This window comes from Onychostruthus taczanowskii, unplaced genomic scaffold, assembly GCF_017590055.1.
Source record: "Onychostruthus taczanowskii isolate IOZ18803 unplaced genomic scaffold, ASM1759005v1 scaffold8, whole genome shotgun sequence".
Lineage (NCBI taxonomy): Eukaryota > Metazoa > Chordata > Aves > Passeriformes > Passeridae > Onychostruthus > Onychostruthus taczanowskii.
In genome coordinates, this window is record NW_024505892.1 from 10943130 (window position 1) to 10955974 (window position 12845).

Consider the following 12845-nt stretch of genomic DNA (forward strand, 5'->3'; position numbering starts at 1 on the left):
TCCCAACTGAAAAAATATTTACCGGTGAGGAGGCAGGATTCTACTGGGCTATTGGCTCACTTTGTCTCCAGCCAGTTGCCTAGTGCATTAGGGAGGGTTTGGCCTGCTGCTTGTCATTCCTTCCTCTAGCCAGCCTGATGGAATGGAGCCCGGCTGTCCAGGAAGCATGAGGCAGGCAGCCACATGTTCTCCCTCATGGGTATCTCCTTGACCTTCTGGCTATGGCTGCCTATAACATCTGGTTCCTGTCAGATGTGTCCTTTGTGTCCTCTGTCCAGGGACCATGGTGCATCTGCCGAGGGAGGCTAATTGTGATTATTTCATTGGACTTTTCCATCTCTCACGTCCGTGATCTGTTTCTGATGTAGGAGTTGACCCTGAACACGCATGCCAAGGCTTGCTTCTTGCTTTAGTGATTAAACAGGCAGTCCAAAGGGTAGATTATGGCAAGAGAGAAAAATCTAAAAGCAAAGGAGGCATGGGCACAGCTTTTTGCAAGTGAAACTAAAATTCCCTGAGGGAGATCACATAAATCTCTTCCAAGGATACCCAAAATTCTGTACACAAGTATTTTGCTTTCAGTGGACCTGCTCTCCCAGTTTCTGAATATACTTTTAAAAAGTACTCACAGGGGAAAAACGTCTCTAAAATATTTGTGATATATATATTGTTCCTGACTCTGCAGGAACTTTCTCAATAGTTGCACATAAAATATTGTTTTCTTTGTGAAATAAGGAAAAGGAAATCACACTGGGGAAGGCTCTGAGGAATCAGTGCCTTGAACCTGTGGTACAACTCTTTGCTGCCATGTGATGCAACTTTTTTCATGGAGGAGGTGGGGCAGGGCAATGAGATGAAAGGTCCAGCTGGTTTTCTGCTAAAATTTATGGGTATGTGTGATGTTAGCTATCCGAACTGCTGTTAATGTTGGCTACAAAAGTAATTGTGTTCAGCTGTTAAGAACATTTTGCAACATTAGGTTCGGTAGTCATAGAGATGAATATTTGGTTCCATCAGTTGTTCTCTGACATTACAGTTACATTGAATCAATTCTGTCATAAGCATGTTGACTGAACATTCATCAGAATTATTACTTGTTGCATACAGCTCTCAACTTGTTCATCAACTCATGATGCTAAGCGGTGTGCAAATCTCTTAGTCCTTGTCCCAGAGGTTTGCATGGAAAGGCATCTTGACTTACAGTATATGATTTATAACTGCTAGAATATGAATTATTTTTTCCTTGCAAAAAAAAGGCTGTGATCATGTAACTGAGAAAAATCACTGTTTTTCTCTGTGTTGATGTTGATTTTTACGGCAGAGATTTCCTTCTTTTGGGCAAAGTGTGCCTTCAGCATGGTATTCCTGGTACATGAGGCATCGCAGCATCTTTTTATCCAGATTTCCTTGCAGATTTCCCAGTATCATTTGACCTGACACTGGTCAAGCATTATGACTTATGTGGCCTTCTAGGAGAGGCATGTAAGCTGATATTTGTACCGGACTCAGGAGTGTGACCAATTTGGATAAGGCTGAATGGCTGTGCACAGGCAATCCCAGGAGTGTTGCTGGACATGTGACTGAAGCCTGAATCAGCTCATTGCATTAGTCGTTTGTCAAGCAAGTAAATCTTCTCCCACACTTTTGACTTTGTTTCCACGTGGGGATCTCTAAGGAGGGTTAGGCCATCCTTGGGTCCTCTGAGGGGAAGATGGAGTTTTTTTAGTTTTCTGCCTTTTCTGCAGCAGTTACGTTCTTCTCCCCTCCTGGATGCTCAGCTGTGCCAAAAACCTGCTATCCTGACAAGATTTGTAGCTATTCTTTCTTGGCAAGAGTGTTGGGCAGGGTTGTGTCAGAGCACTTTTGGCCAAAAAAGAAGCTGGAGCTCTTGTCAGTCACAAATCAATTCGTAGAGTGGCTCACTGAGTTTGTGACACTTGGAATTAATTGCATTTATCCAAAGTATTATTACCAAAATTGCTGTATTTCTGAAATAATTTTTGCAGTCAGGCTTGAGGCAATGCTATGTCTGTGTTTTGCTTTTTTAGTGTATCTTAATACATCTGCCTCTGGTGCTGTCCATTATCTCATGGTGGTTCTAGTAACTGGTAAAGGACCCTGTTTCAGAGGAAGTGGGGAAAGAAAGGCACTTGGGTCTTTGATTATAAGAATTCTTGTAGTAACCATTTTGCTCCAACATCTGCCGGGTTGAGCTAAATCAGGGGCAGTGATTAGCAGACTGAACTGAGAAGGAAAAAAGTGCTTTAATTGGTATTCAAAGGCACTGGTCTTCGCAGAAGGTGTCATCCTGCGTTCCTGTCAGCTGGCCTGGTTTTCTACTCTGAGACAATCTGACTGTGCTCTTTGTAAGTGCCTATTTACTGTCTTTCAACCCTTCTTTTTCTTAAGTTACTCCAAGTTATTTTGGACTTTAGGACAATGGTAGAACTTTAAATTTGGAAGGATATAATTCCCATTAAATATTGATACTTACTTTGACCTTACTTGGCTGATCTCACAATTTTAAATGCTATTCTTAGGTTTCGTGGCAGGTAAGAATCAAACTATCAGTTTGGATAGTTTGGATCAGTTTTTGCTCTTACTGTCTGTAAAAGCTTTGCTCAAAAGGCTATTTCTGCATAAGTGTGAATGTTTTTAAGATGCATATCCAAGCGTGTGTTTCTAAGATGAAGTGCTTGTTTTGTTTCTGGGGGTGTTTCGGGCCGTGCCTAGCTCCGTCACGCAGACGCCGTGGTGTTTGGCAGTAGGAAACCCGATGACGTTCCTGTGAGCTGGACAAAGCCTGGGGCCACCGTTATCAATTGTGCTCATGATCCTCTGTCAGGTAAGAGGTGATAAAAGGTAACAGTTCTTGCACGTGATGTACAGGGAGCCTTTGAGGTGTGTGTGGCATCTTGGTGACAACGCAGCGTGGTTAAAAGCTGTGTCTCTGGGAGGGCCTTTAAAGATGTGTGTGCAGGGCATGTGTACACCTTTCTCTGATGTATAAATAGGGATACGCCTTTCTCTGATGTATAAATAGGGATACAAGGTGGTAGGTGGGAGAAGGAAGGTTGGAACAGATTCTTCATAGCAGGATGGTTAGATAAGCGATGACCCAATGGATTCAGAGAGTTGAGAGGGAAGACTTTTGGGTCACCAGATAAGCTATTATTACATAGTGCTGTTTTGTATAGTGTTTTATCATATGACTTCTGTGGACTCACCTGGAATATGGGAAAGGGAGAAGAAGGGAAGAAATATCAACTGCAAAGTGCTGTGAAAGTGTCTGCAGGAGGGAGTACAGAAATCATGTGTAGTTGAGAAGAGGCAGAATGTCTCCTGCAATAATTTTTCCAGCAAAAAAGGGTTTGGATTCATCTCCTTCCTTTTCCCCTAACTTGTTGTGGAGGGTGTATGTGTTCAATAATTTCTCAGTAGAAAAAATGTTACAGAATTTTCTTGGGAATAAAATTAAGAAATCTTCCCAGAAGTTATTCTGCTGCTAGAATAATGTGTAACAATAATAATAATAAACATGTAATTTTACGTCTTCTGTAAAATTTCTTAAAATTCTGTAAAGATCTCTAGATATTTTCTAGATTTTTGGTGTGTATATGAATTTGACTGCTCAGCGTCCCCATGAGGTTATGCTGCAAATGCATAGGAAAATGAGGAAGTACATGGATAGCATGACTGGTTAATCTGGGGTTTTTTAAAATCTTATCACAAGTGTATTAGATTGACATCTGTTGACCAAAACTGTGGAAATGAGCATAAAGCTGAGAAAACCTAATTGCATGGATTTTAAACTAGGGATATTCCCTAAGGGAAAATGAAGCAGATACTCGATGCAGAGCTAATGCAAGATCAGGCTCATAATAAAGCAGCTGCTGTTCCCATGCCAAAGCATGGCCTTAGCAATAGATTTCTTTCATTGTCTTTCATGATATCCTCTTGACTTGAACAGACACTGCAGGTGTGGAGATCTGGGTTATTATTCACTTGATTGTCTGAAGGCATTTGGACATTCATTGTCTGACTCCCAAAGCAGATCTCTGATCCTCCCGAGGATCTCAAGGGTGGGTACCAAGTCTTTTCCCTTCCCGCTGCTGCACAAGTTATCCAAAAATAATACATGTTTTCTTTTTCCTGGACTAGTGCCTAGGAGACTCCTTGCATCTCTAATGCCCATTTATTTCCCTTAGGGATTTTTGGATATAATTCTTAAGTATCTGTAGGACAGGGCTTGGCACACAGGTCTCTTCAGCAGGTGCCCAGCCTGCTAGTATGACACAGCCTTACATGAAGGAGGAATGGGGGAGAAAGGGAAAGGAATAGAGAAGAGAGGGAGTGGTGGTACAGCAGTCATACCTATAAATAAAAAGGAATCTCCCCTCCTCATTTTAGTCTTGAAGGTAGAAACCTCTGATGTGACAGACCTGGGGTGGTTCTGACAGGGTGGGATAAGCCAGTCCGTGCAGACAGAGTGGGCACCAGGAGTGCCTGGACTCTCCCAGCACTGTGCTGCCTGGTGCAAGCCCCACTTTCAGACACCTAATTCTCTCCTTTGAGAAGTGAGTCTGAGCCCTCACAGGCCTGAAAGTTATGCAGTGTAACTGCGTGCTATGTCTTAAGACTTAAATATCTTCATGCCTTGGTTGCTCTAAAGAACTGTAGATAATACTAGTGTTTCCCTTCTCTGAAAGAGTGTTGTTAGAAAAACTGCATTACATACCACAGTTACATTCATTTCTAATGCAGGAAATGTAAGATTTGGCATAAGCATATACATTTCTTTGCATTTTTCAAGTACTCTGGTTTTTTTTGAAAGACAGCATGAGATTTTTATCAAGATAATTTAACTAGAACTCATCTACCAAATGTCTATCTGTCTTTATGGTTATTCTTTCAAGGTTGTCAGAACCTTGGAGAAACTCCAAAATTACAGCAGAAATGTATTTTACCAGCTATAAAAATGTTGGTCTGAAGGCTTACTAGAGAGGTACATGAAACACAGGTGTCTGACAGGCAGAATGCACTTAGTTTAGTTGCAAGATGTTTGTGGAATGCCCATTGTGGAGTAGGTGTGACCTTGGAGAAACAACTGAATCTTACAACTGTCTCTTGACTTCCATGGAATCTGGCTGAGGTGCTTAGAAATTGTTCTGGATTTTTTCTTGCTTTAGAAATGTCCGACTTAACATCTGTGGGGTCACAGGAGCTAAATGAAGCCTGAAAGCAATCATGGTCATGAAGTAACTTTTGTTCTTGCTAGATGGTGGCTAGATTTCCAACTTGCGTGGGTGTACATGTTGTCTAACACACTTGCATGTTTTAAAAGCACTCAGAATTTGCAATGATGTAGCTGAATTGTGGAAATGTAGTGTTGTAAATCAGAAAGTAGAGATAAAAGTGCTCACTCCAAAGTGACAATTCTTTTTCAAGTATTTTTTTTAATCAAAGATTTTAAAATTATCACGATTTTAAAACATTCTGCAGTTTTCTAGCAGTGCAACATCTGCTTCTGTTGCACTGACAATCTTGGAATCAGGTGAGTGCTGGTAGAGTTTTGCAGGAATATATATATAAATGTACAGAAATGAAAATAACTTTCTGAACAAAACTTAGGGATTCCAGAATTATTTGAGATTTTATGTCCAATTCCTTGAAGGCTGAAGCTCACATGGTTAGTGGGAAATTCAACCATTTCCCCATCTCTTCTCTATTCTAAGCTGCCTGAGCAGAGAGGCAGCACCTGACAGCAGCTCTCACTCACCTGCACAATAGGGTATGAGTAAGAGGAGGGAGCACAGTGTCTGAAGTTCAGCTGATCTGACCATAGTCCGAAGCAAAGAGTGCTGTTCCAGCTTCCATCTGGAAAATTTATCCTAGGAGAGCTGTTGCAGTCCTGTGATTGTCTTGCTAACTCCTTGCGTGCATCACTTTCACCTCTAGTTTCACCTTCACCCCTGTAAAGGCCTGGTTAGTCATTTGTGGGGTGACTGTGTGGCAGAGGCAGTCTGAGAGAAGTAGTTTATTGAAGGGAATTGTCTAATTCTAATATGTATTTACACACATGCTAGCTCTTCCCTGATAAAAATAGTCATATTAAGCCAAATAACATAAAAAGTCAAAATGTTTCTGTAAAGCACAGCTGTCTGAAAGGGGGTTTTAAACTTCATTCTTCCTACTTCATTTGTCTGTCTGGCAGCTCTCCCAGCCTGGTCTCAAAGCAACAAGAGTCAGCTTATGACTGTAATAGACCATTCCAGTAAAACTCTTCTGTCTAAATCTAAAGCTGAGCATCTCCAGAAGAAATGGTTGGGGTTTTGCTTGTTTGTTTGTTTGTTTGTTTTAATTGCTAGTCTTAATGCAAGAAGAAGGACTTTTTAGACACATTCTTAATTAGAGTTTAGTATGAGGACTATTGCCTTCAGCTTGGTTAGCTGTGTCACTGATGCGTGGATGCCTGCTGGCAGGAAAGTTTGAGAAAGGGTCAGGAAACACATGCAATGAGGCTGAGGGGTCTGCAGAGAGGGTCTCCTGCTCTCTCAGCAATGGATGTAGCTGCCACCCTGTCTCCAGTCTGAGTGTTCTGTGCCCTGCTGCTCTGGGACCCTTGTTGGGAGGGGTGATTGTGCAAGGAAACATGAGCCTTTTATGACCAGCACAGAAGGGGTGAACAGAGCAAAGAGCTTGACCAGGTCAGGGTTTGCACTTCAGTTCCCCCGTGGCAGAGAGGTTAAAGCTGTCAGCGTACAGTTGTTATTTTTTATTACAATTATATCTACGCCCTTCAGAATGTGGCTATGGCCTTGATATCCCCACAGAGACTAGGATGTGAATTTTGGAGAAATTGTGTCTAGATAAAAGTCAATGAGCAACAACAGAAGAAGAAGCCAGAAGAAGATTACAGCAAAATGACAAAATAATATGTTTACTTGGGGTAGCTAATGTATGATTATCATTTGATATATTGCCACTAGAAACAATTATAAGTGTCTCTGAAGTTGAAGTCACTCTGACTTGTGTAGACTCTCCAGAATACCTGCTTTTAATATGATGCTGATGAAGATAACTGTTGCTATTCCAAAAAATCTGCATCTGCTGTTTCCAAGTTATAATGATCCTCTATGGTATCTGTGATCATTTCATTGTTGTCGCTCACTGTAATGTGTGTGTTGAAGAGAAGACAGTCTTTACCATGCTCATTTAGGTGTTTTGTTTAAGAATGTATGTAGATTTTCAAATACAGCTGTGTGATTTTTTTTGTGTGGGTTTGTGTAATATGTTTCAGAACATACAGTTACTCTGTGATTTTCATAGTCTATTCATCCTCCTGGGTGGTTTCATTAGAGAAGCCACCTATAATTTTGTCAGTAGTATCGTTAAATTTCAAGTCACCCTTCAGAAAATTTTTTTTGATGTAACTTTCAAATACACATGCTCCCACTCACAGAAGATTTGTGATTTATTACTGCAATACTTTTATTTTTCAGAGAAACACAGCTATGGTCAGCAGAACAGCCTTGCTGCTGAGAAGACTGTAGGTTCTCTTGCAGTAGCAATGAGAATGCAGGTTAGTGTACCTTTGTTTGTAGATTGTACCAATGTTGCAGATTTGTTGCTCTTTCTATAAGTTGCAGAAATTACTTCTACAGTTTACATTTTAACTTTTGTTTTGCTCTTTTGAACATCTTACCTGACTTCCATTTTAATAGCAACGCTTAATCAGATAGAGTGATACCTATTACATTTAATTAGAGAAAGATAAATTAAAAATCAGACATCTCATAATTTTGGTTAATACAGTAAAGGTTGGCAGAAGCACTTGTGTCAATAGGCTAATGTCACTCACTCTGGTAAGACTGAGAAGATTAATTGTATCTGCATTTTTGCATTACAATGGATAGAGGGTCCAAAAGTATGTTATTTCATTTTGGAAGCAGCGTGAGTCAGTCAATGAAAAATCAGTATCTTCCATTGTTTTTAAGGTGTGAGAGAAGAATAGTAATTCTCCATTTTGACCAGAATAAAATGTCCCACTGTCTAATTAGACTCTTCTCTGCCACCTATGTGTTAATGGGTTTGTCTCTTTTTGAAACATGGTCAAACAATAGAAAAGTTGTTCTTACTTTGTCCTAAAACCATGAAATGGAAAAATTTTTAAGTTTGGGGCTTTTTGTTATCCTGTACCGTAGAGGTTATTTCAACGTACTCTAGAGATTGTTTGAAATTACTGTTCAGCATTTATGATGCAGCTGTTGTGTGCTGTTTTCTTGTTTAAAACCAGAACATGGTAAAAAACATGGAGCGATGGATCCAGTCCCAGCAGTACAGGAAGTGGGACCTCCACAGCTTGAAACTGCAGCCCCTCTCCCCAGTGCCCAGGTAATGAGTGCTTTTAAAGAAAAAAAAAATGAAAAATATTTTTAAAAAGAGCAAGCAAGTCTGACAACCTAAAAATGTGCTATGCCTAATTAATTTTTAATCTTATGTGGACTATGTGTTGTGCCATTCTCATTGAAGCCAAGTTTATTTATTGAAGACCCAAAGCTGGAAGGTTTCACTGACAAAGGGAGGAGAAGTCTTGTGCAGCACCAATAGAAATTCAAAAGACCAGAAGTTCTTAATGGCTGAACGTTGGTGCAGGAAGGTGTTTAGTTAAGGCTCAGTGATTTCAGTGGTGTTTGAGTTTGTATTTATTTTCTTCCCTCAGTAGAAGTACTTTCTTCTGCATTAGACTTTTAAATTCCTGTGTGGGCGTGAAAAGCAGGAAGCATATTTATTCTCATAGCCAGAATCTTTTCAATCAGCTCCTGTCATTCACTTCCCAAGGCTCCTGTCTGGGGCTCAGGGATTTCAGGTCTGCCTTGGCACCATTGCTGACATCTCTGACATTTAAAGCAGCCTGAGCTCTTTGCTGTGCTGAAGTGCTTTGCTATGTGTTGGTTGTGTTGGGTGGGTGACAGAGAGAGGAACCAATGGCTTGAAAGTGAGGAAAGTGTCAACATTTTTTTGTGCTTATTGATACACCTGCTTCTGCAGATGCTGAAGGAACCTCACACGAGAAGAAAGTCAGAGAGAGTTGGAACTGCATAGTCTGGAGGACAGGGGGATCTTATCATTGTGTCTAAATACAATGTGCAGTGATACAAACAGGAGTGAGGCAGGCTCATTTCAGTGGAGCCCAGTGACAGAACCATCAGCACTGAGTGCAAACTGAAACGCAGGAAGCTCCATGTGAACATCAGGAAACACTTCTTCACTGTGAGGGTGACCGAATGCTGACACAGATTGTGCGGGGTGGTTGTGGAGCGTCCATGCTAGGAGACATTCCAAAGCCACCTGGACATAGGCAACTAACCAGCTCTAGATGCCCCTGCATCAGCACGGTATTGGACCAGGTGGCTTCCAGAGGTCCCTTCCAACCCCAGCCAGCCTGTAATTCTGAATCCTGCTGGTGTTGTTTTGGAAAACTGTGACAAAATGTTGTATTTTGACTTACTTTTCGCTGTCTCTTAGAACAGTTTAATGGGAATGCACAAATGTAATTTAAATGGAGATTCCAAAAGAATGAGTTTTCTCTTGTAACCAGGGACACAAGGAGGCAGAAATGCTTGAGCTTTTACTGGAATTCTAGAATTCAATTTCTGGAATTGAAGCCTAAAAAAAACTATCCTTAAATAATACAATTAAAAGTTAAAGTATGCAATGTCATGAGGGTGATGGTAAAAAAAGTACTTTCACAAAAAAGTATTCCCAACCCTCTCTATGACATTGTGTGTTTAGTACATTAATAATTACATAATTAATAAATAATGGTGTGTGTATATATATATATATATATACACCATAATAGAATATATACAGTGTAATATATATTATATAATTAGTAATAGGACTTGCATTTATCTGCTAACTCTGTAGCTTTGTCTTTTTTCTTTTAAATGTAAAAAAACCCTTCTGATGGAAAGTATCCTGTAATAAAATGTAAGTTTTGAGTAATACACCACGTTGTGTGGAAACAGATGGAGTATTCATTGAAAGTGAAGCAAAGCTGCTTAAGCACTAAAACTAAGAATATCTGCTTTTTGATTTCTGTGAGATCTGGGTTGAAGGATTTCCAAATATATTGGAAATAGAATGGAAGATTTTCTTACAGTATGCAGTAAAAAAAAAAGTCAGGTGAGTAGATGTAGAGCCTTCCTCTGTCTTCTAAATTTTTCTCTATTTTGTAAATTATCATTTAGCATTGTCAGTGATGGACTTCTTGCTTCACAGTTTTCATTCATGCAGAAGAATCACTTTTGCACATCTCCAGCAATACTGAATAATATAACATATTGAATAATTCTCGTATTTCCAATACAGAGAATATACTGTCAGACTAAAAGAGTCAGCTGCAAATATAGACTTCTAAAGTCCAGGTATAACCAAGTCTTTAATTTTCTGTGTTTTGGGAAAATATATTTGGTAGGAGGAAAAAAATGCAAACTAACTTTGTCGTATTAGTCTACATCTTTCTCATCTTGCTAAATGTATCAATTATTTTCATAGGAGAATAGTGACCCTGAAAATTTTCATTTCTTAGATCTTTAAGGGACCTCACACCAACAACTTAGCAAGAATTTTCTGTGACTTGAGTTGTTAATATATTGGAAATTCTAAGTGAAAACTTCAGATGGTCTCTGCAATGTGATGTGTGTAAGCCACTCCATCTCATGTTCTCATTAAATTTTTATGGCTAGCTGTGTTTGAAATCACACATAAGATGCTAAAGGTACATCCTTCTGTGAAAGAGGATGCATTTAGTATGTCTTTGAAAGAAAGCAGGTTCCAGGTCAGTGCTCTGATTGAGTAACTCCTTGTCCTGTAGTACTGGATTACGTCGTTGTTTGGGTGGATGGTTTCTGGGTTTTACTGAGGTGCTGCTGGGTGAAAAAGGGGGATACTTGAGAGCTATAAATGAATAATAGAGCCAGTTTAGGATTTTCTCAAAGAATTGCAAGGAATTAAGTTGGCACAGACTGATTATTTACCAGGTGGATGCAGAATGGGTGAGGTCAACACACAGAGTTGAGATCTGGTAGTAGTTTTATGTTCACTGCTGGATATTTAAGGTCTTGCAGAATGTTCAAAAGTTCAGGACGTGAGCTTTCATGCCTCTGCCAGATTCTATCTTAAAAATACTGTGATCAACTGAAACTACAGGAAGAAATTTAGCCTGGTCAGGCTGAAAAGTAATTTTTTAAGTTGTTTTGTGGTAATGTGAGCGATTCAAAGCCCAAGGAGACAACTCTTCACACCCTGTGTGCCAGACCCTGGGCTTCCATGCTGCAGGAGCTTACAGCTTCTACACACTTATGTGGACATAATGGGCAACTATGTCAAGCTCACAAATGAAAAATCCATGAGGGAGTATTAAATCCAAAGGCCTCAGGTTGTCCAGGTCAAGAATTGCAGGTACCAGTGTCCCCTACAGTCACATTCCGTCCGGGAGTCTGTGGCTTGCCTCAGCTGCTGCTCACCCTTGCTGGAGGTGGCTCATAAGCTCACTGGGTGTCTTGGCTGAGCCCCGTGCTTTAGGCTCCTGCTCTGTGGCCATTCTTAGTTTAGCTGTGTTTTAGAAGTGCATGAGTCGGTCTTCAAATGCCTTGTTTCCTTTGGTGCCCTCGTGGGGAGCAGCGATGTTGGTGCTGCCCTCAGATGAAAGGCGCTGCATGCACGAGCTTTGGCTTTAGCGAATGTGTTTGTCTGACTGTTGGCCAAGGAATGCATGCACTTTTTAGTAAATTGTATGTGCTGAAATATGCTGTGAGGGAGGAGAACAAAAGGGAAAAACAAATGCAGAAACATCCATTCCTGTGGGACATGTTTGAGCATCCAGCAGACACGTTTCTAGCTTGATATGAAAGCATTACGTAATATTTGGAATCTGATTAAAGAAGAGCTCTCTGTGAAATTGTAACAATTAACAAACTCTGTACGTGATTTTCAATGTTATATTACGTGTTAGTTAATATTTAGGTTTGGTTAATAAAATGTGAGAGAGAAGTGAAAAACTCATTACAATAACTCCATTGTTGGATTATTTGCTGTTGTTTTGTGCTCTGTCGTCGACCACCTAAGCTGAGAGAAATCTCCTGGCTCCTATTTGTTTTCTTTTCCAGTGATATTGAGATTTCCCGAGCACAGAGTCCAAAAGCTGTTGATGTACTTGCCAAGGAGATAGGATTGCTTACAGATGAAATTGAGATCTATGGCCAAACCAAAGCCAAAGTACGTTTGTCCCTGCTGGAAAGGTTAAAGGATCAACCAGATGGAAAATATGTTCTAGTTGCTGGGTAAGAATGCTATGTAATGTCATTAATGTCCGCTGTTTCCACTCTTATTAATATAAACATGCAACTTACATCTTTTTATACTCTGTGCAAATAAGAATCTTGGATGTTTTTGTCTGTACATTGCTCTCTTCTGAAAGTAAGCAGGTTTTGAACTTTTTTGAAGTAACACAGCTTTTCTTCCAAGCTCTTATTACTGAAGTAAATTACTGAATATATTTTACAAAAGGTAATTTATTCTATGATTCTGGGAAATGTTGGTGAGTGGAGTTTTTTTTACTGTTTTATCAGAATTTCAAATGTTTAACTTGCATATTTAAGGCTGCTTGTATTGTGGCTGTTTATAAACAAACATTAACAGAAGCTACATGCTAATCTGTTGATATTAACAATAAATACTTTTTTTATTGAAGAACAGCTTACAAAGTTTAAAAAGCCATGTCTTTCCTCTGAAATGTAGACATGTCTCCAGGCAGGCTTATCCTGCTCACTTTTCCC

The 12845-nt window shown here is 39.9% G+C and overlaps 1 protein-coding gene across 4 annotated transcripts in view; it reads left to right on the forward strand.

Moving 5' to 3' along the window:
- MTHFD1L (methylenetetrahydrofolate dehydrogenase (NADP+ dependent) 1 like) overlaps positions 1-12845 on the forward strand; it is a 145164-nt gene that overhangs the window by 12214 nt on the left and 120105 nt on the right. The window contains exons 1-5 of one of the 4 annotated variants that reach the window (XM_041423905.1): positions 2257-2366; positions 2734-2845; positions 7503-7582; positions 8297-8394; positions 12177-12350. In XM_041423905.1, coding sequence (XP_041279839.1) covers positions 7571-7582; positions 8297-8394; positions 12177-12350 — 284 coding nt within the window. In that variant the 5' untranslated portion in view covers positions 2257-2366; positions 2734-2845; positions 7503-7570. Of the gene's footprint in view, positions 1-2256; positions 2367-2733; positions 2846-7502; positions 7583-8296; positions 8395-12176; positions 12351-12452; positions 12577-12845 lie in introns of those variants that run through there. The other 3 variants (XM_041423909.1, XM_041423907.1, XM_041423906.1) reach the window with 3 other exon arrangements.